This window comes from Abramis brama (genome assembly GCF_963993115.1).
Source record: "Abramis brama genome assembly, chromosome: 15".
NCBI lineage: Eukaryota > Metazoa > Chordata > Actinopteri > Cypriniformes > Leuciscidae > Abramis > Abramis brama.
This window is the reverse complement of record NC_139977.1, coordinates 29,458,735-29,486,616: the sequence shown is the minus strand read 5'-3', so window position 1 is coordinate 29,486,616 and position 27,882 is coordinate 29,458,735. Positions and strand designations below refer to the sequence as shown.

Here is a 27,882-nt window from a genome sequence, read left to right as displayed (position 1 = left end):
TTCTACCCCCTGGCAACCCTGTCAAAACAAACCCAGCAACAACCATTCAGAGTGCAGGACAAGCTATCGAGTCTAACCAATGGTCGGCGTCTACATGGAAGCCAGCAGCCAATGAGCGCAGAGAATTTTGGGCGGACTATTTGAACGCTACATCTTCGGGCGATTCTATTGGTCGGCTAGACTGTCAGTATCCTAAGTCCCAGAGAGCTTTAAAACAACGCTTGTATGTTTTACAACATGAAATATTTAAAACAGATGTGTCATAAAGATAAAATAACATAAAATACAGTTAATTAAGTGTAGGAATGACAAAAGCATTCGTTATAAATAGCAAAAATGTACCTAAACAGAGAGACTTACGTTTCATACGTGCCAGGCCCAGAGGGGCGGAGCAACATTCATCAACAAAAGGAAAGAGAAGCAGAAAACAGACGAAAGACTCGGATACACAAACACAATATGTCCTTTTAACATCTCTGGTAATATACCTTTATTCATCTTCAATAATTGTCGTTAACATTTGTTTCCTTTTTAGATGTCCGTCTAGATGAACTGTCACTGTTTATATGTTCTAACGTTAGTTGTTGTTGTTTTTTTTATTATGAAAATGGGTTTGATCTTTGGTTATCCTGGCATTTTATGGGCTAAATTTCGACTAGGAGTCATTTTTTATATTTCTTCTAGATTTTAATGGTATTTTATCGATCATTTGTGTATTTCATTAATGACAGTTTTGGATTATTTTACTGGAATGACCGAATCACTTGTTTTTTGTTTGGTTTTTTGGTGTCTTTGATGTTCACTTTCTAATCCAGTACGTTACATGTATCATTTGAAGTCAATTTCTGTATAATTCTGAGTCGAATAGATTGATCCGTAAAATGTTACAGTGCCCGGTTTGTTATATTGTAATACACAGATAAACCGTATATAATGCAAGGTTAAAAACACACTGTACATCAGTGTAAAGATTTAAACCCCTCCCCCTCTGGTCGAGGTATTTTCCAGTTGAAGGATCAACTGAGCTCCACTGGATTACATTGACTTTCGATGCTGTTCTAACCTTAATAATCAAGTTATCGTTTTTAAAAAGGACGTTTCCACATTTATGTGCATATCTCAGACAGAATGTGTCAGATTTATTTGTTTGTATCTCCTGTAAGAAGGCGTTAACCAGCGAAACCCGACACCGAAGCTCAGCTGCGCGGAGGGGGCTGGGCAAAACCTTGACCCACCGCTCTGGGTGAACTGAATTTACTCACTTTGTTTTCATTTTTAAGGTGCTTTGGAGACTTGAAACCCAGTTAAAGCCGAAAATATGGAGGCCTTCAAACTGATGAAGGAGCTGAAGAGCAATTTGGAGCTGGAGGTTCAATATCTGCCTAAAGAAACCGGTCTGAGTTTGATCGAATCCACCAAAGAGGTAAACTAGTCTTACCAACTCCTGTGTAAATACATATAAAACCTTTATTTGAAAATATAAGTTATTTAAATTTGCATTGTATTTGACTTTTTATAATGTAAAAAAAAAAAAAAAAAAACTCTTAAAGGGATAGTTCACCCAAAAATAAAAATGGTCATAATTTACTCACCCTCAAGTTGTTCCAATCCTGTACGAGTTTCTTTCTTCTGCTGAACACAAACATGATATTTTGAAGAATGCCTGTAACCAAACAGTTTTTTTCCATACGTTGGAAGTCAATGGTATCCATCAACTGTTTGTCTACCCATATTCTTCAAAATATCTTTTTGTGTTCAGAAGAAAGTAGTTCATACAGGTTTGGAACAACTTGAGGGTGAGTAAAGGATGACCTTTTTTTTTTTTTTGGTTAACTATTTCTTTAATAGTCCAATTGACAATATGAAGCCTAATAGAAAAATCACAGTTTTAACTTAAAATTTCACTTATTTCTCCTTGTCCACACAGAACGGTAATGGAGTTTCAGCCAAATGTCGAGATGCTCAAGTGGAAGATCTCTGGAGTCTGACCAGTTTCTTCGGTTACAGCACTCAGACCTTCGTACTAGCCGTTAACCTGCTGGACAGGTTTCTAGCTATGATGAAGGTAACCAGTTAATTATAACTCATTCCAACTGATTAGCATGATGTCCTCGCTGGTATAACATATCGGTTCTGTGTTTTTACGTAAAGGTTCAGTCCAAGTATTTGGCCTGCATCAGCATTGGCTGCCTCCACATCGCCGTCCGAGTGACTGAAGAAGAATGCAATGTTTCGTCCAGCCACGAGCTCATTCGCATCAGCCAGAGCAAGTTTACAGTCTCCGACCTCAGCCGAATGGAGAAGATCATATCTGAGAAACTCAACTTCCAGTTCAAAGCCGTCACAGCCTTAACCTTTCTGCATTTGTACCACGCCATTGCACTTTCGCACACATCCAACAGGTAAGAATGGGTGGTGGCATTATCAAACTTCGAACTCAAAGCCAGATAAACTTTTTAAATGTGCAGGATTGACAAAAGGAAACTTGACACACGAAGGTTGATAAACAGAGCTAGCAAGTGCACTTTGAGCATTTTGCAGTAAATGGGTCACAGAGAATCCAGTTAGCCATGAAAAACTAGGATAATCTTCTGACTAGACCGCACAGCAACAGCTTGTTAAATGGCAAACAGCTCAGCTAACAGTACCTAAATGCAAGTTGCACTTTGACCATCAACTCTTTTTCTCTCTTTCAGAAAAGACTTCCTGAATCTTGACAAACTGGAAGCCCAGCTGAAAGCCTGCCTATGCAGAATTGTTTTCTCCAAAGCAAAAGTAAGAACTACTTCAAAACAAATCGACAGATGCTAGAAGTGAATTATAGGAAGTTTGAATTGATGAATTTTCTTCTCTTTTTTTAGCCTTCGGTGCTCGCCTTGTCGCTCTTGATGCTTGAGATCGAGGCCTTACAGTCTGCGGATCTGCTCGAGATCGCCCACCGCATACAGACACACTTGAAGGTAAATACTCAGAGGACAGCCTTTTTTTAAATGCCCTGAGCATCACAATAAAACCATTCAAAAAGTAAAGAAATAAAAAGTTAATATCACAGACTGGTCGAGTAGAACTAGTTTAATCAAACAATTGTGTACCAAAACATTGTGAACACATCAATCCATTACAATTGATTGATAAAAAAAAAAATAGTCCTTTAGTTTCAGCAGCACTTTCATCCATGGTGTAGGAAAAAATCCAAAGCACTTAAAAGTGTCCTGTCGCCAGCAGACTATTAGTTTACACTTGTCGGCCCCGTCCCATATGAAATTACGCTGGCTCTGTGCCCTGTCCTTATGTAAGCTGGTGTCTAAAAGAGCAGTGTCTGTTGCCCTACTCAGATCTCGAAGGCTGACCTGGCACACTGGCGTGGGCTCGTAGACCAGTGTATGAGGGAGTACTCCTCTCCAGAATGTGCCAAACCCGACCACAAGAAACTGGTGTGGATCGTCTCGCGGAGGACAGCGCAGAACTTGCACAGCAGCTACCGCTGTATCCCAGAGCTACCCACAATTCCAGAGGGCGCGTGGGACGAGAGCGAGAGGTAAACAGCTTACCTGCAGAAAGACACAGGCATTAGTATGTCACACTCATTATAATCAGGAAGTAGAAGCAGAAATTAATAGAATATTCTGGTTTAACCGCATACAGATCATTTCAATCAAGTTTGATTACCACAAAAAATAATTTAGATGTCATTCAGTTTGCAAAACAAACAAAAAACAGACAATTTTGCTCGCAATGGATGTTTATGGGGCAAATGTACAAATCAAAATGATCTTCTGTGGCATCGTTAACTAAAGACAAAACTATTCAAAGTAGTATTTGATAACTGAAGCACTTTGCCACTAAGTGAAACAAAACAAGTATTAAAATGGCTGATAAAATAAAAATGACAAACACATAAAATGACTAAAACCTGAACTAAAATCATAATCGAAAATATATAAAAAAACCGAATTTAAAATATTAATAAAATACTATAATAGACTGTAAATAATACTAAAATAACACTGGAACATTAAATCAATCTGTCGCATTATATCCCACATTACAATACTTAAATTTTCTTATTCTACAGATTACAACTTAAGTCTAAAACATCAGGAAATAGCAGCAAATAAACAAACTTGGGAATAATTAACGTAGAGTACGCCTGTGTGCAATTTTCCATCACAACTTCTGGTTTCAGTTCTATCAGTTTTTCCCCATCACATGACATATGACTTAACCCTGGTGTTTTACTGACACACACCACTTACGTCACAACCCCGTAAGCACAGGCTGAAGTTCTTTCTGTACGCCCCACCCAACGCCTTACTATCAGGTGTCTTAACCGTGTTACTTGATAACTACTAATGGTTAGGTCACACACCCCAGCAACCATCCCAAGCATGTTTATGTCCAAGAGCAATAAGTCATTCCTGAAGCTCAGCGACACAGCTGATTACAAGCTGAAAATCTAGACAGGACACACTGCTTTGAGATGGCTAATGGGTTAGATATGCATACACGTCAAACTAGGCGCAGTGATGGAATGTGGGTAGAGAATAATGTCTGTTTACAAACGGCACATGTGAGTAAGAGATGGGTGTGCGAGGAGTGGCCAGTTAGATGGAACAAAAACATCTCTTTTGAGAACCAAGCATATTGTACAATCAAGAGTACATTCTGGGTTGAGCTTGATTGAAACCATCCGCATATTAGTGAAATAAATATGTTGCCGTTGTGACTAACTGAAGTACTAAAATAACTAAATCTGAAATAAAAATTAAACAGAAATATTAAAACAAATTGAAGCTAAATAGAAATACAAAATAATTTTTTTTTTTTTAATGAACTGTCACAGTACCTCTGAAACAACTGCATAGTTTGTATCGCTTTCACAATTTCCAAATACATTTTAGTTTCTTGATGTTAAATTGTTGAAGGATAGGCATTTGTTTCAAGCCATTTGACTTCATAAATATAATAATGACCAAATATAATAATTAAATCAGAAATAAATATATTTATCAACACCATCCAATAAGAAACACCTGAACGTCACAAATCTTCAACAAATTAACAACCTCAGCTTCCTTTTGTAAAAAAAAGACTTTAAATTCTCTCAAAAAAAATGTGCACCTTAGGACATTCCCCAATTTAAAGGTCCCGTTCTTCGTGATCCCATGTTTCAAACTTTAGTTAGTGTGTAATGTTGCTGTTAGAGCATAAATAATATCTGTAAAATTATAAAGCTCAAAGTTCAATGCCAAGCGAGATATTTTATTTAACAGAAGTCGCCTACATCGAACGGCTCGTTTGGACTACATCCCTCTACTTCCTTCTTTAATGACGTCACTAGAACCGTTTTTTGACTAAGCTCCGCCCACAGGAATGCTCCCTCAACTCTACCGAAATTCGTTTACGTACTTGCGCACTTCTTATAACTTGCTGTGTTTACTCAGCTCTTACGGTGATTTTCTGAAGTAAAACTGACGCTTCATCTTTTGTGTGATGTACAAATGTGCACCATAGGACATTCCCCAATTTAATGACTAACGGTTTCAGGGGAATCTTTAACAAAGTACATAACATGATTGCATCTGACTGTGTTTGTTCCTCTTCCAACAGTGAGGATTCAAGCGAAGACCTGAGCTCTGGGGAAGAGAGTCTGAGCAGCTCGCTGGGCAGCGACGCAGAAGGACTCTATTTCCCCTCAAACTTCCGGTCACGTGCCTGCAGACCGTAGTACGCTCGAAACCACTTGCCAAGGAGCACAATCACCAATGGAGATGTGTCCACCACAACGCCAAATAATGATCTGAATGGCTTCCTTGTCATCTTTCACGATGATGTCACAGACTTCTCCTGGCTGGAAACCTATTGTTGTACAGCGAGGTGCCATTGTGCCTGGGTTCAATGAAACCAACGAGTCCAAAATATCAGAATTGTATTTTAAAACTCTTCTTTTATGGCTTTACAAAAAGCCAGTCCACATACTGTAAACTTCTCTTCTTGATTACTTGTGTTAAGCTAAAGTGAAATAATTCAGCACTGCACAAACACTGGCAGCTAAAAAAAAAAAAAAAAAAAAAGTAGTCATAGCGTTTATAGTAGTTGGTGCATGTTCGGATGTGTCAACATTCCAGCTGGCTCAATATGACATATCCAAGGTACTCTAGACTGTTATAGAACAACTTAGGACTTGTACTTTGGTGCTTTGCACAGTTTTGTAATATGATTGTAAGCGTGTGACAGCAGGAAAGCTGCGTGCCTGAAGAACTGCCGCCTCTCTGAGGTGGTGGTGTTCGAGATTTACAGTGGTGTGCATGACGTTCACAGGGAGAGAAAAAAAGAAAAAAAAGGCAGATTGTTTATTTTTTTGTGTGTATGTTTGAGTGTGTTGTTAACCTACTTGCCAACTTAGTACAAGTTTCACTTTAGCCAATGTATGAAGACAAATACTGTGTTGAAAATGTGCAACAAAAAAAAGCCTGAAAAAATGTAAATTTGTGTAAATGTAAAAAACAAAAAAAAACATATACTTTCTGTATAGCTTCTTGTAGATATTAACTTATTTATTGTTATTTTTGTCATGGTAATATAAAAAAAAACCATTTACAATTAAAAAAAAAAAGCTATTTTGAAATTCACTGAATGTCTCCTGTTTTACTTGCTTGGGTTTCATGAATATCGGCTTAACCTCTAATTGGTTCTCTGTTCCTAGCAACCTCAACTATACCACACACACACACACACACACAGAAAATGGCAAACAGCTAGCAGATGCTGTAAATTGCTTCACTGACTGGATTTTACACAACAACAAAACAAGTGGCTTCACCATGCAGAGCGCCTTCGTCAAACACAACGTCATGATGTTATCAGCTGATTTAAACGCGTACAAACAAGCGAATGATGCAATTCTGTCTGGTGTAATGCGATTCACATAAAAAAGGGAACTAATTTTCATGAGAAACCAACAGCCAGTGCACTGGAAAGAAACAGTGTCAGGTCAGTTTTCATAGGCTGGAGCTGATCTTTCTGTTCCCTCAGAGACACAGGTGGGCAACATGCCCTAAACATACCACGAGATCCATTTCACAACACAATGCACTACATACAGTGATGAAATTTTGAACAAGAACAAACACAAGAAAATACCATTTGAATAAGTTTTTGAATATGGTTAGAATTTGGAAAGTCAAGTAATAAACTTAATGTAATAAATTACAATGACACGACACCTCGGTTTTCCCCTATAGCCATTATACAAGTTATGTAAACTCGTTCTTATCAAGTGCCACACAAAATCAAATGGACAAGCAGCAACTAAGCTATAGTACGCTCTAATTGGTTCAAACAGTAAGCATTTGCTAGTCATTACAAATACACACACACTTGAGGAATTCCCGCACAGTGCACTGCACACAAACACACTCACTATAGAAACATTGGCTCAAGTTCCTCGTTCAAACACATCCCGCCTGCGTACAGTACTCGAACATTTGACACCGCACAAAAAGTAGGTCACTTGCCTTATAGCATTCCTTGTTTGGAGCCAGATTTTTAGAAGCCCATCCGAGACTTCTTTTTAGGCTGAGAGGCCTGTGAGGAGCTTCTGATTTGGGGAACTCTCTGGGAAGACCAGGAGAGCATGGATGACTGAGTTGGCGAAGAAAGGTGAACCTGAGACAAAGAAAATCCATCATCCGGTGCGGAGTTCTGAGTAGATATCTGAGAAGCGGTAAGGGAATTAAGGTCCTTCCGCCGTTTCGAGATGGATGGACGAAGTCCTGAATCCATCCCATTCCTTACTGCAACACTAGGGGTGCTAGAGATTGGTCGTTCAACCTGAAAGTAAAGGTGAATGATATATTATTGATTATGATTATTCCTGTTTTAATGGAATTTCTGCTGATACTTTCACTGATAATTTGTTAAGCCAATTTGTCATGTCACTACTGAGGATTACTGTATCATTGTACCTTGTTCATTTGTTATTGATCTGAGAGCTGGCTCACTCCTCCATAGGCTTCTATGTAATTGAAACTTGCCGGCCCAGAATGTTAGTAAAGACAATGTTTAAAATAGTCCAAGTGACTACAATGGCTCAACCATAAGTTTATCAAGCGCAGCGCTTCTGGGTTGTACGTCAGAACGTAGGCTCACTGTGTGTGTGATGCTGGCCAATAGTGTGCCTACGTTCTGACGTACAACCCAGAAGCGCTGCGCTGTTACACTACGTGAACTCACTCAGGCCCACACAGAAGAAAATTAATAGTTGAATTAAGTCGTTATTTTTGGGGGGTTTTACGCACAGAAAGCATTCTCGTCGCTTGATAAAACTTATGGTTGAGCCACTGTAGTCACTTGGATTATTTTAACAATGTCTTTACTAACTTTCTGGGCCGTTTCTAAGTTTCAATAACATAGAAGCCTATGGAGTGAGACAGCTCTCAGATTTAATCAAAAATATAGATTGATTAAATCTGCGAGCTCCATTGACAACAACAAGACAATACAATGGCTTCACCATGCAGAGAGCCGTTGTCAACCACAACGTCATGATGTTATCAGTAGGGATGGGACAGTATGAAAATTTTATATCACGATTATAGTGACCAAAATTATCGCGATTATCAATATTATCACGGTTTTGTTAAAACGAGATGAAAGTTTTTCAAAAAGAGTTGATGATCACACTGAAGACATTTCAAGAAGTTTAATATTTGAAAATCAACAAACAACAAATAAAACAAGCAGCTCTATGCACTTTTTAAAGCAAGATTCTATTATGTGGTATTTCCTTCCTTATAATGACGGTCGTCAATAGCAATGCATTATAACACCGCGCACATCCATTGTAACGGCCGCCTTGTGTTAAGTAGTGTTCATGACATGAATGTTGATGTGCCTTTAAGATAACTTCTTCTATGGCGTACGTTATTGTATGCATGCTGGTTTTATGTGAGCGCGCACGCACACAGTGAGAGTGAGATTGCTCGCGCAAAGAGGAAGATGACCTCTACTGCTGACCGTTGTTTTATTATAATGTGTTTACTTCCACTTTGATTTGTAGCGTGTTTTAGAGTGTTTTATTTTCCCTTTTAACATTCGCTCTTCGACATGTATGTGAAGTGTGCGCTTAACTGAGAGAAAACATCTATAAAAGTCTCGTGGAACTAACAGTTCATTTGCACTGTCTTGTATCTGGGTAACGTTAGTATTCAAACTCTCTGACAGACGTTACACCATGATCACAATGGACGCGCTCTCTCGTTTCATTCAAATACAACTTGCCGTCTTGCGTCTCCGTTTTTAATTGTATTTTAAAATTAAATCAGAGTTGATTTATTGTTTACAGAGTTTGATAATATTGTTGTGATGATCATCTTGTCTGAACGATTGTTTTGTACGCTGTAATGGATTTATAAACAGGTAAGATTTAAAACATTAATCTCAATTCAATGTCCCCGTAATTATGTGCTAAAAAAAATCGGTGTAATAAGTGTATAATGAATATAAATTATTATCCCTTAAATGTCACATAGTCTTGTTTGAACTTGTTCGTTCGTCTTTGGCTCAATGCCACTTGCTGCGAACTTTTCTTTGCGGAAGCTTCACGTTTATTTCAAGTGATTGATATAAAATAGTTCAACTTAAAACAACATTTTATGCCCAATTATTTCCTAGTAGTTTTGGTATTGAGGTCAAAGTTAACTTGCCTTGCGTTCGCTATACAACAGTGGGTAATGGTCACACAAGACGACTCGGCTACTTTCTTGTGCATGTTAGAGCTGACAGGGTGACCATCCTCGATTAAGTTTCCCTCAGGATTTTTGTTAAAGCCAAAATATGACCACACCTCAGAATTGGTTCTCTTAAAAGGCAGAAAAATCTCCCGAGCACGGTCACTGCCTTCCGCAATTCCTTCTTGAATAAAAAAAAACAACAACATTGCGCGCTGCGCCTGCATCAGACTGTTGCTGGCTGAACAGGATCTAAAATCGCGATAATCAAACACGGTTTTAATGATAATTAAATTTTAAACGATATTACTAACCGTCAGTGCATTTTATCGTGGTTTATAGTGAAACCGGTAATCGTCCCATCCCTAGTTATCAGCTGATTTAAATGCCTACAAACAAGCGAATTATGCAATTCTGACTGGTGTGATGCGATTCATATAAAAAAAGAGGAACTCATTCTACACAACTAACACAGCGTAAAACTAATCCATATGAATTGAGCGGTTTAGGTACAATTTTCTGAAGATCACTTTTTTGATGAACAAATTGAATTTAGGCTTTTATTCCCATAAAAACATTCATCAGCGCACACATCAGTTGTGGTAAACGGAAGCTCAAGCATGTTCGCTTGGCGTGCGAGAACCAATGAGGTTCATTCTCTTGTTACGCAGCACGTTTGAGCTTCAGCAAGAACCAATGAGGTTTGTGTTCGCTGATCAATGTTTATATGTGCATAAAACCCTAAATTTAATTTGTTCATCATATAAAGTGATCGAGTGGCTTCATAAAATTTGGACTAAACCACTCAATTCATATGGATTAGTTTTCAACTTCTATGAAGGGTCACAGTGGTCGTTGCGTAGCTGTCAATGGAGGGACAGAAAGCTCTCAGATTTCATCAAAAAGATCATCATTTGTGTTCTAGAGATGAACAAAAATCTTACAGGTTTGTAACAACATGAGGTTGAGTAAATGGCCATTTTAATTTTTGGGTAAACTAACCCTTAAATTAACGATCAGAAAAGTATTCATATTCCGTAGATGCAATTAGTGAACATGTCTTTGTATTATGTCTATTATTAATTGATCCCAATTAAACAAGCCAAATTTATTAAGACAGCGGTTCCATTTTACAGGGATAAAAGTAATAAAATTATCAGCCACAATGATCTGCAAGTTATTGGTTATCAACTCAAATCAGTGAATCCTTACCCGAGAGGATGACTGAGATTTGGACGGAGATGTCAAAAGGTCTTGATCAGGCCTTCTCAGAGGAGACTGTAGAGCAGATCTTACGGGAGATTGTCCTGGTTCTTCCACAGTCGATTGATCATGTAAAAACCGCCTCAGCATGATGGGGCTCTTTTTGCGCATCTCAGATCTGGACATCCATTCCTCCATGTCCGTGGATTGAGATTTTTCCAAAGTCTCATCATTAGAATCCAGAAACTGGCTTCCTGCCGATGACAAACAAAAGTCACTTCCTTGGTATTTAACAGACGAGGTGAAGCTTCCAGAAAGCGAGATGCGATGCCGAGCTCTGGCCTGCTTCATTCTCTGGCGCTTTCTACGAAGAGCCGCAATTTTCTTGGCCTGGTTCAAACCCAGCTTCTCCTCCCACCAACATTTCCAATTGCCCTCCCACGACGCAGCCAAGCGCTGGCTCAGATCGTCGTCCCAATCATCGGGATCAATAGGATCAGGAACTGGCGTCACATTCAGGTGAGGCAGGTATGTGACCCCATGCGAGAGCGACTCTTTCTTCCTCATGACCTCTTGAAGGTCTCTCCGCAATCTAGTCAAGTTATCTTTCACGAGTTTATAGGGCTTTTTGCCTTTTAAGCCATTTAAATTGTCCGTTCTTATACGTCGAAAATGAGAGTGTCGTTTTTTTGCTGATGCCTTTTTAAAAATGGGCTTGAACCATTCGTTCCAGGCAGCCTGGAGATCAGGATCCTTGCTTGGTTTGGGTGGTCTGGTAGAGCAAGTTGGGTTATTCCCAATAGAAATGCTTAATGGGTCTTTGCTGATATCTTTATTGGTATCCGAAGCATTTAAGTGATCAACATCAACATTATCAATTACTTCCAAATGACCAAGCGCCGCTTGTCGTCCCTCAGTCTCCGAGTCACTCTGAGAAGATTGGCCGTCACTGTTGGGGTGGATCTGGGAATTCTCGGTCTCTACAGTATGTTCCACACTGACAGCTTGTTCTGGGACGTCCTTGCTGGTCATGGTCTGATCTGCATGCAGTTTCAATGTTTGGAAAAAGACATCTCCAGTCTCTGAGAGCTGGAAAACTGACATGTAGTCCTTATTCTGTACAGCAGCAAAACCTGAGGAATAACGAGAAAGCACCACATGAGTACAGTAGTCCAGGGCTTCGGACTAACATTTGAGAGCAGTAGCACCGGTGCCACTAAGATCTATAGATGGTGGCACCAGCACCTGATTTGATGGCGCTGGGGGGTGGGGGGATTTTTAATCATAAAATCATTATTGTTTTGTAATACCAAGTACAGCAAGTATTTTTAATGGAAATGCACATTTGACAGTAGAGCACTGAGCTTAAGTTGAGATAAAGATAAAATGAACATATGAACAACAGTCACATGTGAAAAACAAATTTTTATAGGGAAAAATATAAAAATATATATATTTATCAGCACAATATAAATAAGTGTAAAAGCACTTAAGTGTCCTTGAAAAGTGAATTTAACTATCAAAGGTTGTACAAACCCTGAAACGAATAATGTAAAAATATTCAACTATTTCTGCCACAATACCATGGTTACAGTTGGCATTACGAGATTAAATCCATGGTGAATGTGATACATGGAGATTTGTGGACTGAAAAGCCTTCTATAACTTGTTCGTTCATGACACGTTTCCACGTCAGCGCTGTTTGATCTGATATCTGTGGTTTTGTCACCATTTCTGAACAAGCTTATGGTTAGTCAATATCATTAATTCATTTGATTAAAAGTTTCATTAATTCATTTGATTAAAAGTAATTCCATTTTGTAATATAATTTAGTAAGATCATTTTCATCTAAGTAATTCCAAACTTTGCGAGGCAGACAACGACATTATGAGATCAAATACAATCCACTTGTTAAACACGCTCCACAGCGCCACCCAGTGCATTTAATTATAACTGCGAGTTTTAGTGTTTTATCATGGATTCACTGCATTTACGGCCAGCAAAGCAACATAGTAAAATTCAAATAGTATTTTATTTTTTTAATAACAATTACAGATAGAATACTCGAAAATTTGAATATTTGTGTACACCCGTAATGTTTCTCACGAGATCTTGCAGCGATGTCATTAATACAGCAGCGAATTCAAAACGCTTTCTCACTGAATCTCCCACCGCTGTGTAATACGTGTCGCATGATCAAGACTGGCCCACAAAAATGTATTCTGATCTCACACTGTGCAGCTCTGTCTATTATTTGCGCTTTGCACCTCAAACGAGTTGCACGGTTTTGTTTCACTTTCGCACTGGCAAGAAAAAAATGTCAGTCTGAAGCTCTATGGTCTGATAATCATTGCACCAAATAATAGAGTAATGCTGCACGATTAACTGAGATAAAACAGAAATTGCAGATTAGTGAAATATTCAAATCCTAAAAGCTGTGAATAAATTAAATATATGCACAACACTGTTCATTTACACACATTAGCAGCTCATGATCCGTTGATTTCAGTGTCTCAGAGTGGCTCGGTTCGCATTAAATCCTGCTCTTTTTTGCACTTTCCACTGATTATCACCTCCCCACTTCAAACCAACCTAAAAGAGACTATCATATGACAACACAGTTGTCTAATGCTATAGTTTAATATAGTACATACTTCATGCTAGTCAAATAATACCATCTATCTAATACCATCCAGCTGGTTGTGAAAGTGTCCTGACCTGTAACAGGCACGTTCAGTCTCTTCTGAGCGATGCGTTTCTTGTGAGGTAGCTGAAGGTTTAGGTGGCTCAGACACTCTTTGGGATTAAAAAGCCTCTGAATGGGTCCTTGAGTCTGACAGGCATGCTCCCTCCCACCTGAGTAACATAAGAGAAAATGCAGTCATTTAGTCAGTTGTTTAGTACAGTGCTTATTACAGGCAAAATGCTCCAGGAGAAGCTCAAGACCTTTTTGGGTTTATATATACATGAATAGGGGCGGGAAAATATATTGATAGGGCGATATATTGTTGTCCTTCTCCATGCGATACGAGAATCGATATGTTAGCACCAAATATCAATATTTTAATTAATTAAATAAGGCGCTCTAAACAGATTTGCCTGCAGATTTGTTACTTCATGGCTCCTTGAAGTAGCACTCAACACATGAATGAGTGAAACATGAACACAAGTTAACTAGCCTAAGAAAAAGAGGGTTTTAACAGTATGGTGGACAGCAGTGCGAGTAAAATAATAGATGTCCCAGCCACAATTAAGTCCAAAGTCTGGACGCACTTCGGCTATTATACAATTGATGAGACAAACATGATGCTCTTCACCTAGCACTTGCACAGATACACACGAGAGCGTTTGAAAACAGGCGTCTATCAGCGGACCCCTAATTTATCCGCTGATAGACGCCTGTTTTCAAACGCTCTCGTGTGTATCTGTGCAAGCGCTCGATGAAGAGCGTCAAAGATGTCTGTTTACAACATGTTTTTGAAGTGTTGATCATTGTAGCCAATCACAGACATAAATGTTGAGCGTGTGAACAGAGTGGCCAATCAGAGGGGTTTAAGAATCCACTGAACAGTGCTGACGATGAAGAGATTTACATGTTGTAAACAGACATCTTTGACTCTCTTCACCTAGCGCTTACACAGATACACACGAGAGCGTTTGAAAACAGGCGTCTATCAGCGGATAAATTAGGGGTCCGCTGATAGACGCCTGTTTTCAAATGCTCTCGTGTGTATCTGTGTAAGCGCTAGATGAAGAGCGTCATGTTTGTCTCATCAATGGTATAATAGCCGAAGTGCGTCCAGACTTTGGACTTAATTGTGGCTGGGACATCTATTATTTTACTCGCACTGCTGTCCACCATCCACAGTGGATGAAATCGGTGCTCTATTCACAAATGTTTTCAGCGATTTTACGCACCAGTTAAATTCGCAACTTTGGATGTAAACATAGCTACTGATGAATTCAAAAACGGTGAAATTGCAAAGAATGCAGAACCTCAAGATGGGATTTTAAAAGTTTGCACAAGATGCTGAAGAAGCATGTTCACATTAAAAAAAGAATAGTGGAAGCCAAAACTGCATTCTGTACGAACCAGTTCTAATGCATACTTTTTTTTTTTTTACTGACCAATAAGATTCAAATTATATACCCCCAAAACATGCTGGTGGCACATTACCAGGTAACATGAACTAATAAAATGCATTCCTTAAATGAACGCATAGCAATTGGCTGTGGACAAAGCATCAGGCAAATACAAACAGAAACTGCTGCTGACACACAAGCCCCTCACCCGTGTACTGCAGTAGCATGATTTCCTGTGTCCTCTGAGAACCAAGCAGCAATTTGCAGGTTTGGCTTGGGGTCTGTCCTGGCAGATCGCAGGCAAATATTGGCGGAGACTCCATCATATGGTTCCATTTCAGCATGGGAACACTGGGAACACGCTCATCCATGATGTAAGTGGAAAACTGTAGACAAGGAAACAGGAACTGCTTTATTTCTCTTACACTGTACAGTGATGGCATCAGATACCAGGTATTACAATGGGTCTTTAGACATACACTCAAAAGTGTGGGGTCAAGATTTTTTTTAAAAGATATTAACTTTTATTCAGCAATAGTGAATAAAAAAGTGACCGTAAACAAAACTTTTTTTTTTTTAACAAAAACTAAATTAGATTTTTTTTAAATCAAATAAATGCAGCCTTGGCGAGTCTTTTTAAAACAAAAATCTTGCAGACAGCAAACATTTGAACAGTAGTGTATAAATAGTATACCTCGATACATAATTATTACTATATTTATATACACCAAGCTAGTTCAAAGAATATCACTATATTACAATGGTAGAGCCAAGTTACTATCACGGTTATAAAACACACTGAACAAGGAAACGCTCCACTGCATTAAATATCAAATCTCTAATTATACTGACAATAGTTCCTGTAGAGATAAAAAAAAGGTTAAATTGTGTGTGTGTGTGTGTACAATCCCATGACATTTGATAAAGATCATCATTTAAGGAAGTTCTGGAGGATTTCATTGAAAAAAGGTGGAACACACTCTTCTTCTGCACTCATTTCTGACGCAGACACTAATCTTGAATCGTGATATATGATAGTGTTTACCTGGGTATTAATAAGGTGGTGATGGGCGTGGCTTTTACTCAGGTACTTGGCTACTATCACTCGCTCTCCCGACACACAACCTGGTGTCTTTCCAATCCGGAACAATGTGTGAGTATTTTCATGATTCTGCATAGAGGAAGTGACAAAGATTAATAATAAATTGAGACCCACCTTAAAAAAGAGAAATAAAGAGAAGACTAACAAAAGAGTGAAACAAAAGAATGATCATAAAATACACAAATCTGAAATAAATAGTAGAGGTACAAATTGTGGTCAAATCAGCTTACAGGCCGTTCTTCACCCAATACATTTCACAGTTAAGTTGATAAAATATAGGTAATAAAATAATTTAATATTTTAAATAACCTTTTTAATTTGATATTTTAAATTAAACAATATTCTAAATAGTATATCATAACAATAATAATAATAATAATAATAACAATAAATCCCATTACTATGATTGTTATTACTAGTATTATAAACTAGTACCTAATTATAGTTATTATTATTAATTCAGATTAGATAACAATAATAGGAGCCTATATTAATAATTAGATAAATCAACAAGATTTAAAAAAATTAAGTCTTATTACTTATTATTTTATCTAATCATTGTAACATTTAAAATCCTATTATTATTGATAATAATCGGGATGTAATATTTGATAAGACGATTTAAGTGTTCCCTTGTCATCTGTCATACCACATCCAACCAGTCAAACACATTTAGATTTTACATTTATTAATTTATCAGATGTTTTTATTTAAAGCTACTTACAAATGAGGAGCTTTACAAAATATTCATAATACACAATGCCAAATTTAAAGCATAAGCAAGATGAGCATGCAAACTAGAGCAGAAGTGAAATGAGAAAAGAAGAGCAAGACTTCATTTTAAACGTGAGTTCCAGTAAGTGTCCTGGTTTATGGTTGTGGATTAGTTGTGTTCACGGAAGAGGCACGTCCTCAGCTGTATAATAATTTTCTCTCTAAAATCCTCCTCTTTTGTTTGAGGAAATAATCACTCATCAGAGTTGAATACTACAAGGTACAATGTGTAATATAATTAAGTATTTTAACAGTGGCCAAAAACCTTTGCATGATGCTGCTTCTACTCTGGTAGGCTGTTGCTGTATTGGTGGTTTGGCTATTAAAATGTACAAAACAATGCACTATGATGAGGCACTAAATGTTTATGGAGGACTCAGTTCTATATCATAATTTTGGCCAATAATGATACACGTAAGAAGAGCCACTTTACCCGTATGTCTGTAAGCTCCGCCCCCGTTCTGTCAGCATAGACCATCACTCTCGGGTGACTGGAGAACTCACACCATCGCCATGACGACTTGGCATTGAAGTACAGGTTGGAACTCTCCTCACGGAACTTCTGCAATCTAAAAGAGAACAGAATGTCACAAAGCTCTTGCCGGTTACAACAACCACACACTGCATCCTGTGGCAAGGGGTTGCATCAGCTCACTGTACAGACTCGTGAAACCATATGATAATTTTCTGAAACAAACAAACAAACTGAAATTTAAAGGGATAGTTCAGCCAAAAATGAAATTTCTGTTGTGATTTACTCTCCCTCATTTCGTTTCTAAACCCGTAAGACTTTCGTTCATTTTCAGAACACAAATGAAGATATTTTAATGAAATATGAGAGCTTTCTGTCCCTCCATTGACAGCTATGCAACTACCACTTTGTCAAAATTTTCAGAAGAGACTCGATCGCTTTATATGATGAACAACAGATTGAATTTAGGATTTTATTCACATATAAACATCAATCAACTCAAACATCAGATATGATAAAAGGAAGCTCAAGCACGTTTGCTTGTTGTGTGAGAACCAATGAGGTTCATTCTCGCGTTACGCAGCACGTTTGAGCTTCAGCAAGAGCCAATGAGGTCTGTTTGAACAGTACGAACCAAGCGGGTTCGATTGAGCTGTTTATGTTCTCTGATCAATGTTTAAATGTGAATAAAAGTCTAAATTCAATCTGTTCATCATGTATAAAGAATGTGTCTTTATATATTATTTGGACTATTATTTTTACGAATGTGCCTCTTCAGAAAATTTGGACTAAACCGCTCATTCATATGAATTAGTTTTACGATCTCTTTATGAACCTTTTGACTCGTCAAAGTGGTAGTTTCGTATCTGTCAATGGAGGGTCAGAAAGCTCGTCTCATTTTTTTCGTAGAATGAAAGTCTTTCGGGTTTGGAACGGCATGAGGATGAAGTCTCAGATTTCAAATTCAGACAATTTTATTACGAAATTCAAACAATATATACCGTTTTGGCAGTTTTTCTTTTCTTTGACGTGACAGATCATTGTTGCCACCTCAGATCAAGCGAATGGGCAGATAACTGATCGTCTCTTCCACTTTACTACTAGTTAAAGCACGAAATAAACATGATTGCACATCAGAAAGTATGTTGAAAGATACAGTACAACTTCCAAAAAGCTGTATCATGTCTCATGAGGTCGCTTAATCAGGGTTTCAACCGCAGAAACACATCAATAAAACCGCTTGTAAACAACGTCACGTAATGTTACATTTACCACAGGAAAACCATTCAATGTCCAAACACTCATTAGTCAGCTAGAAAAATGAACTCGAGAAAGGAGCAGTTCGCTAAATATATGCACCATGTTACATTTTCATATTTTTTCTTACTGATCTTAATATTTTACGTATATTTGAAAACTTGACGGATTTATTGATGACAGACACCATTTAAATTACATGGACCATCACCACCAACTGGACAGGAGTGGGAATTACAGTTACAAGTTTCAATAGATCACCCTCAATGTAATCTGTCAAAATGACAGACAGCCTTCAGATTTTTCTCATCACTGCTAATAATATTCAGTCAATGATGGAAAATGCATGGTTAACGTGACCTTTGGAGCTTGGGTACTGCTCAAAATTTAGCTAAAGGACAATTTGTAGTAGAAGCTGATAGGATGATGTACACTGAGTCCTAAGCACAAGATAACAGTAAGAGAAGCACACATCGTTCTTAAAACACACGTACCCTCTGCGCACGGTCCAGAGATATGCTGCTCCCCGCTCATTAACCACCACAAACTCATTTGGTATGTGTGGACTGTGAAAGACAAAAGAGAACACATTAATAAGACAAGCTTATAGGTTTAGCCAATGTTGCAAAGGCTTAAAAAAAACATGAAGATACAGGAAAATATCCTAAGCCATGTTCCCATCGTTCTTCTCTTCCTATTTTTTCCATACTATGGAAGTCAATTGGGGTCAATTAACTGTTTGGTTACAAACATTCTTCAAAATGTCCTTTTTTGTGTTCAGCAGAACAAAGAAACTCATAGAGGTGTGGAACAACTTGAGGGTGAGTAAATGATGACAGAATTAAAAAATGTAGGTGACCTAACCCTTTAAGAAATTTAGAAAAACAAATACATTTAGGTCAAAGTTTCAATAATACATGCACTGCCGTTTAAAACGGGGAAAAAAGGAAAATAATATTTTTATTTAGGATGCATTAAAGTGACAGTTAAGGCATTTATAATGTTACAAAAGATTCTATTTCAAATAAATCCTGTTCTTTTCAACTTTCTATTTATCAACAAATCCTGAAAAATATCACTGTTTCCACAAAAATAATAAGCAGCACAACAGTTTTTAACACTGATAATAATCAGAAATGTTTCTTGAGCATCATATTAGAATGATTTCTGAAGGATCATGTGACACTGAAGACTGGAGTAATGATGCTGAAAATTCAGCTTTGATCACAGGAATAAATTACATTTTAATATTCACATCCACAATTTAAATTTTCAATAATATTTTACAATATTACTGTTTTTTATAAAAAAAAAGGAAGGAATACGAGATATACATTTTCCACATGCAACTATATTCATAATATAGCATAGCCTCTTGTACATTATGGCTTAAATAAATGCTATTTTGACTATGGTGTCCAGTAGACATAACTAACCAACACAGAACACTATTCATCCATGAGCACATGATGACAAGAAAAAAAAGGTGATTTAAACTTTTAAAAAAAGCACAACTTGTCGGCACTCAGACATGCATACACCCTTTAGGCGCAATAGTAAAATGAAGTAATTTGATTATCAGTTCAGTGTGTGATGCTGATCATTTGAATATCTGACATTAAAGGTGCTCTAAGCGATGTCACACGTTTTTTAGGCTGAAACATTTTTTGTCACATACAGCAAACATCTCCTCACTATCCGCTCGCTGCCTGTCCCCTGAACACACTGTAAAAAAAATGCGGTCTCTGTAGACAGCCCAGGCTCCACAAACGGCAACAAAAACAAACTGGCCCAGCCTGGACCACGAAACATAAACAGTGTTTCAGCCAATAACTGACAATGAAGGGGGGGGGTGTGGAGGAGAGAGAAGCACGAAGAGGGAAGTTAGCTAGAAGAGGGAAGTTAGCTAGAGGAGAGATGTCCTAGACAACGACTAACGTTAGAATTATATTCTCTTGAATTCTGATATGGCCGACACACGACCAAAGAGACGACGTTCCGACGAACAAATAGCAAAGAAGAGGGAAAAGGAGAAGGAACGCGCGAAGTCCCGAATTTACATCGGAAAAGCACGGAAGGGAGGGGGACGGGATGAGGAAGAGGGAGGGTCGAGCTAGCCTCCGTTTTGTTTGACAATACTTCGAACGTCAACAAGAAGTGACGTCACCCAACATCGCTTAGAGCAACTTTAATCATTCACACAGTCCAATGACTGATTTTGAAAGTCAGCTAGTAGTCGGCTTAAGGAAGCCCTGAATAATCAGGGTCGATCAGGAGCACAAGCAGACGTGTTCTGTGAGGCGCATGTTAAAGTGAGGCAGCAAGAGCTTTCAGACACACCTGCCGGTGACGCAGGAGAAGGGATCTTTGGTCTCGATTACTTCCACTAACCGCGGCTTCGATCTGTTTCCCATCATCCACACGCCACATAAATAATCTGACCGCACAGCCACATGACCTGCACACAGATGTTTGACATGCAATAATTTGACATAACATGTAATAGACATTGATTTTTTACTTTGACATGAAGACACTGTACCATCATTGCATGAATTGCATTGATTACAATAGTTTGATTGGTGTGATCAATGACTCCTCCCAAATGTAAGCTTTGTTCTCAGCCAATCCATTTCTCACATCTCACCTTCTTCTTCCATTTTGCCAGAACTGATCTGTCTGACAGATCCATTCAAATAAAAGACAACAGGTTGGGGGTGCATGACAAAACTAGTAGGCTTGTCATCATTAAACTGTTGCACCACCCTGTGGAAACCTGAGGAACTGCAGTAAAGGAAAAATTAAAAAGAAACAAACACACGTTTAAATAGTCTAAAGAATTGAGAACTCTTTAAGACCTGTACAAAAAGCATATGTCTGTAAACTGTATGTCCATATAGAATCTCAAAATTAATCATATCTCAGATTGTCTTACTTGACTTGACAGGCTGGTTACACATTTAACTGCAAACCAGAGTAATTGCAAGTTTAAAATACTCATGACATGTTTTCTTTAATAAATACATATGTAGTGAAATTGGCTTACGTACTAATATTTGAGGTCAATCGATAATAGACTTTGCTGATATGATGCTAACAATTAGTTTAAGTCTTTCCTTCCTGTGACATGGCGACCCAGAGAGAAGCTACAAGAGTGTAGGTCAAATTCAATGCCAGAGAGAGTTTACTGTCTAACAAAAATGCACAAGGCAAGGCTTTTAATTATAAAAAGTTCAAAATACAATGGGATAGTTCACCCAAAATTGAAAATGATCCAATAATTCACTCACCCTCAAGCCATCCTAGGTGTATATGGCTTTCTTCTCTCAGCCAAACACATTCAGATATATTAAAATATCCTGGCTCTTCCAAGCTTTATAATGGGAGTGAGATTTTGAAGCCCAGAGAAGCGCATCCATCCATCATTAAATAATAATCCATACCACTCCAGAGCGTTAATAAGTGCCTTCTGAAGTGAAGTGATGTGTTTTGTAAGAAAAATATAAATTTTTATAACTTTGGAAATAAACTAATCACTGGCTTCCGGTGATGACCGTACGCAGGTCGAGTTCCGGCGGAAGAGTGACCTCTGACCTCACGTATGACATATCGTCAAACACAGAAGATAGAGCAAAACAAAACACCGATCACAAATTAGAAGTCTAAAACGAGAGTTTTTAAATATAAATGTCGGAAGAGCTTGTGTTTGTTATATTTTTCTTACAAAAACGCATCTCTTCGCTTCAGAAGGACTTTATTTCCCCCTGGAGTCGTATGGAGCACTTTTATGATGGATGGATGCGCTTTTTTGGCCTTCAAAATCTCAGGTACCATTTACTCCCATTAAAAAGCTTGGAAGAGCCAGGATATTTTTAATATCTCTGAATGTGTTTGGCTGAAAGAAATAAGCCATATACACCTAGGACGGCTTGAGGGTGAGTAAATAATGGGATAATTGTCATTTTTGGTGGAACTATCCCTTTAAGGCCTTGATTAGCTGGTTCAGGTGTGTTTAATGGGGGTTGGAGCTGAACTCTGCAGGACAGTGACCCTTCAGGAGCAGGATCGGACACCCCTGCGCTACAGTTTTTTCGAGTGGTTTCGAGTGTGTTGCTATGTACTTGCCATGGTATTCTGGATGGTTGGTAAGATATTTGGTTAAACAGGTATAAAATAAAATAAAATATGGAGATAAATACTCCGTTATTGACATCAGCCCTCAGATCACTGACCCCTTAATAACGTTCTTCACCATGGCATCAAACAAACTATGACACTATTGCAACTATGGTAGGAGGATACAGATTTTGTCCATCCCGACCCCCCTGGGATAGATCAGACAGGCATCTCTGCTGCTCTGGTCCCCATGTAAGGGCACAAATCCTAGAGTGCCCCCTGTAGTTTCTGCACTGAACTGCTGCCGTTCCCTCTGAGTCGTCAGCTCTTCATAGAGGAGCGAGGAAAGGAGAGACGGAGGAACATCGCTCACAATATCCCTGAGAAGATGGTGCATACGACGGATCTTCTTCGAGAAACTTGCATACTCGCACCTAAAAGGCGGAAGAAGAAGCATCTGAGGATTAGTTTTAATGCATTATTAAATGAAACTTCACCGTATGATTGTTTTCCCACTGACTTTATCCATTTAAAATGCACAATAGAAAACCATTTTTGTTTTTAAATGCCCCTATTATGCTATTTTAAGGGCTCTAATTTTGTTTTGCACTTGGATGGGTAAAATGCAGAGCACAAATTCTTTCACTTTGATTCACATAAAATAATCTTACCTCTTATATTTTAAGCCATTTATAAAGTCAAGAGACCAGCGCATTGACAAAGTATCCTGATTGAAAAACAAGAACAGAAGGCAACTATTACAGGACCACTAGAAAACATGCCAACAACAACAAGACAACGACAAATCATTCTGACCACACAACAAGCACACACACCAGGACTCCCTCACCTTCGGTTGTTTACGCTGGAAAGAGAAGTCATCCTGGAGCAAATGTCCCATTGTGGAGAATGCGTCCATAAAGTAATGCTGGTAGAAATACTGCATCTGAAGGGAATACAGAGACAAAACACTTTTTTTTCTTCTTTTTTTTACTAAATAAAACATTTTGAGTGACATTTAAAGTCACTTTCACAAAAAGTCACAAAAATGAGCAAACCCAAAGACTTTGGGAATCATGCTGCCCTAACTTACATGATCTGGGAAATCCATTGGATCTGGTAGATCAACAGATGGGACTTTGGCATCTTGGAAAGATTAAAAAATAAATACATTATTGCAAATATCTTGCATAAAGAAAATGAAGCATTTCTTCTTGGCAGTGTGATATTACAATTAAAAACATTATCTTTGGATCCCAGGTGTTATTATTGTTAACTAAAATTATTAAAAATGATTTTTTGCTAACTGGCATGAAGCTGAAATAAAATATAATCTAAAATTAAAATGAAACTGAGAAGATAAACTAAAGCCAATTCACAATATTATTAAAAGGTTAATTCACCCAAAAATAAGAAATTATATCAATGACTCACATCATTCAAATCCATAAGGCTTTCATTCATCTTTGAAACACAAATGAAGATCTTTTGAATGAAATCTGAGAGTTTTCTGTCAAATCAATTTGAATCTAGTGGTTTAATCCAGGTCTTCTGAAGAGCATGACCACTTCATGTGATGAACAGATTTATTTTAGGCTTTTATGCACATATAAATATTGATCAGCAAACAATGTTTACAGCATTTGAATTCTGTCAAGGAAGCTGAAGCATGTTCGCTTGACGCACAAGAACCAATGAGGTTCAGTCTCGCATCACAAATGTTTGAGCTTCCGCAAGATCAAAGTGTACGCGTAAAAAAGCCTAATTTAAATCTGATCAGATCTCTCAAATTTCATAAAAAATATCTTCGTTGTGTTCCTAAGATGAATAAAAGATTTATTGTTTTGGAATGACATGAAGGTGGGTAAATGAAAATTTTCATTTTAAGGTGAACCGTCCCTTTAAATACTATCATTTTATCTACTTCCCGTCTCTGTCGGGCGAACCCTTCAAATCCGCTACTTTTCAGAAAATGGAAAAGACACTATTTTTTAAATAAACACTGTGTTGTCAAAGTTGATTTTGCAGATTTTTATGTCAGACACTTGCATGTGTCATTATATCATTAACACATTACCAAAATCAAGCTTAAATCATATGTTTTCCTCAAATTACAGGTTATAAAGTTTACTGTATAGCTTTGTGGGTGCATAGTTTTTAATGTCACTTGTCCAAAACCTCATGTTATAAAAGATGAAGGCTATTTAAGACAGTATAGACCTTATTCACATCAGCGTCATCTTTGAGTCTTAATGGGATTGAAAGCAAGGCTATGAGGGATAGACATTTATCTCTTCAGTGCGTTGTACTGTTGTTTAATGTGTTTTTGGATTGTTCTGCTGACGAAACACTGCAAAAATATGTTTCCAAGAAATTTCAGTAGACAAAAACCTACTGTGCAACATGAGCTGTGGAAAATTATAAGTGATCTAGCAGGTTTGCATTTGGAAAAAAGACGAAATATGGAAATACAAGGTTTCCGTCGCACAGAGATGTTATATAAATATTATTAAAATAACACTGCATTCTCATTGATAAAACTGCCCTGGTTTTATTTTTTGTTAAGTTATAACCTATAAATGTTCTTCATGAGATCCACCACAATGCACTTTTCTTAATATAACCAATGGCCAAAATACATAGACTGTATATTCATAACCAAGCAAATGCACTAATGCAAAATTTTACATTTTGGAATCTAAGGATGTTTTATCATTTAATATTTAAGCCTATCTAATGACTAAGGTTTACCTTCATATAGTGGCATTAAAGGGGTAACGGCTGGTTTGACCGGCAGCCATTCCTCACCGCTCGCAGCGTGCTGGGGCTCAAACTCAGGACGGGCCCACGGTTGTTCAGCATCAAACTGTAAAATCACAATCAAGTCAGTCATGATACACATTCACGATTACAGGGTGGAGAATGTGAAACATAACATTATGATAATTCTGCTACAGGTGGAACGATATTGACATTTATTTGTATCTTTCTGTTAAAACCTGTCATGCCATGCCATGCTTTTTAGAGAAGTCCTACTATTCTTTTGCGCCTAATAATACATTTGTGAGATCTAATCATTTTGATTTCTGTACTTTTCAACTAATAATCAACTACCATAATCAACTCGATATGCATTGTTATTGAATTTCTTTTAATTCGTACTGATTCTTCAAGGGGTATTTTGTTAAGTATCTAGATAGTAACCAATGCCGATTACAAATCCTCATTTGGCTCATGTATGAATATTTCATATGCAATTATAAACCCTAAGATGAAATAATTTAGATTTTCTTCAGATTTTCTACATCAGAAAATCATTCATAAATATTATTATCATAATAATCATATCATATCATATTATTATCATATAATATCATTGCTGCAAGCAATTATCAGGATTCTTTTTTTTTTTCTTTAACGCCATTCCAGCTTCTATGGCCATTTTTTATCAAAAATAAAACTTTTTAAAACTGTTTAAGATTATTTTTTTCTAAAAACCTTGTCTTGATTTACTTGGTTAAAATCCTTTTCAAAAGTATCAACAGAATAAAAATAATAAAAATCTCAAAGGAGTAGAAGAGAAGTATAACACTCCAGCAAAATATATTTAATGGACAATGGATTCTGACAAGATGAACACTGGTGAAATTTTCTCCTGATAGTAAAATATTATGTGTCTTGAGTGTCCAATCTGGCCTCGTGAGTAAATGTCTTGATCCCAGTGATTATTAAAAATGAATATATATTTTTTCCCCAAACATCAAGATTTATAAGTAATTATAAAGCACATATTAATACCTTATTCTGCATGACCATATTCTACATCCCTTAATCCTAACTTACCCAGTGCCTAAACTTAACTAACGTAACCTTACTCTTAATAAACAATAATTAGACGTTTATTGGGGCAAAATACCTAGTCAATATAGTTAGTTAATAGTGAGAATTAGACCCTAAACTAAAGTACTACCAAACCTATAATATAAACACAATTTACATCAAGTTTACAAGCATGCATGGATATTTAATGTGTGTGTATTCTGTGCATCAGGACGGATCTGTCACTTTTGTTATGATGTGCATCGTCTTACCGGCCCGGCACCCACTGTACGCACGCGCTCGTATGAACCCCAGCCTCCATAATTGTGTTTCGCCTCTTCTTCAGGCGGACCATCCAGATACAGATGTGGATAAAGCTGATGAGGAAATATGTTGTCCATGATGGTCGCGAGGTAGTCCTGTCTAACGTTTCCCGGCCCAGAAGATCAGACAAGCCCGGGCATGTTCTCGTGAGTATGGCCGTCCACGTGCGCACTAACTTAAGATCGTAATATGTCGGAAAAAGTCATTTTCATATATACAAATATTGGAAATATTACACGATATAGCATGCGTTTATGAAAAACGTGGTTGGCAAGAGACCGCGTGCGCGCTAAACAGAACCAAAACGTGCCTGCGCTGCTCACGTCACTCTCTCACATGCCCATGCCTCAGCTGATCCACTGTGAGGGAAGCCGGAAGCCAGACTCCTCGACTGTACGAGACCGGGAAACATTTCAAAATAAAAGCCTTTTAAACATTTCAAAAAAAAAATCTTGTCAGTGTACAGTGGTCATAAACTTTTGTAGCGCAATGGTATATGAAGCAATTAAGTAGCTTAGGTAAATAAATGATTAAAAAAATACATTACTAATAAAAAATAAAAAAATAGTGTCTTGTTATTCTTGTTAGGTTTCAGCAAACACTGATTATGTTTCAGCAAACACTGTAAGTTAGGCCTAGTCTGTAATAAACTAATGAATATAAATGCAGTGCCCCCACTTGTACAACCTGAATTTTTAAACGTTTTTATTAGCTTTCAGCTTATTTACGTTTTCAACATAATATTTGTATTGCTTTTTATGCTTTTATTTTAAATACTTTACCTGTTGTAATGAAACATGAATGCTACGCTACGAGTGATGTTTCCAAGGTCCTCGGATATATTAATGAAAATGAAAAGAAAAGAAATGTAAGCAAAGATTAACAAAAATAATAATAATTAAAAGCATTTTTTGTTTGGATTTTGACAGTCATTTTTCACCAGTTGATAATTCTATTTTGATGCTTTATAGCTGAATTGTATTATTTTCATAATTGATGT

General features: G+C 37.5%; 2 protein-coding genes across 2 annotated transcripts; one reads left to right on the top strand and one right to left on the bottom strand.

The window, feature by feature from the left end:
• Nucleotides 1-177: 177 nt before the first annotated feature.
• ccng2 (cyclin G2) lies at nt 178-6,632 on the top strand. The gene is made up of 8 exons (XM_084137583.1): nt 178-479; nt 1,281-1,423; nt 1,928-2,065; nt 2,152-2,402; nt 2,697-2,775; nt 2,862-2,960; nt 3,336-3,538; nt 5,611-6,632. The coding sequence occupies exons 2-8, from the start codon at nt 1,319-1,321 to the stop codon at nt 5,726-5,728; spliced, it is 993 nt and encodes a 330-aa protein (XP_083993709.1). The 5' UTR covers nt 178-479; nt 1,281-1,318; the 3' UTR covers nt 5,729-6,632.
• Nucleotides 3,058-27,252, bottom strand: taf1c (TATA-box binding protein associated factor, RNA polymerase I subunit C). Its single transcript, XM_084137582.1, has 16 exons — nt 26,831-27,252; nt 25,491-25,605; nt 23,833-23,885; nt 23,590-23,685; nt 23,411-23,466; nt 22,926-23,173; nt 21,271-21,399; nt 20,964-21,081; nt 19,118-19,189; nt 17,328-17,463; nt 16,064-16,189; nt 15,227-15,404; nt 13,654-13,791; nt 10,944-12,067; nt 7,518-7,833; nt 3,058-3,551 (listed from the first exon to the last, which is right to left on the bottom strand). Exons 1-15 carry the CDS (start codon nt 26,957-26,959, stop codon nt 7,549-7,551), a joined length of 3,003 nt encoding a protein of 1,000 aa, XP_083993708.1. The 5' UTR covers nt 26,960-27,252; the 3' UTR covers nt 3,058-3,551; nt 7,518-7,548.
• Between the last annotated feature and the right edge of the window lie 630 nt (nt 27,253-27,882).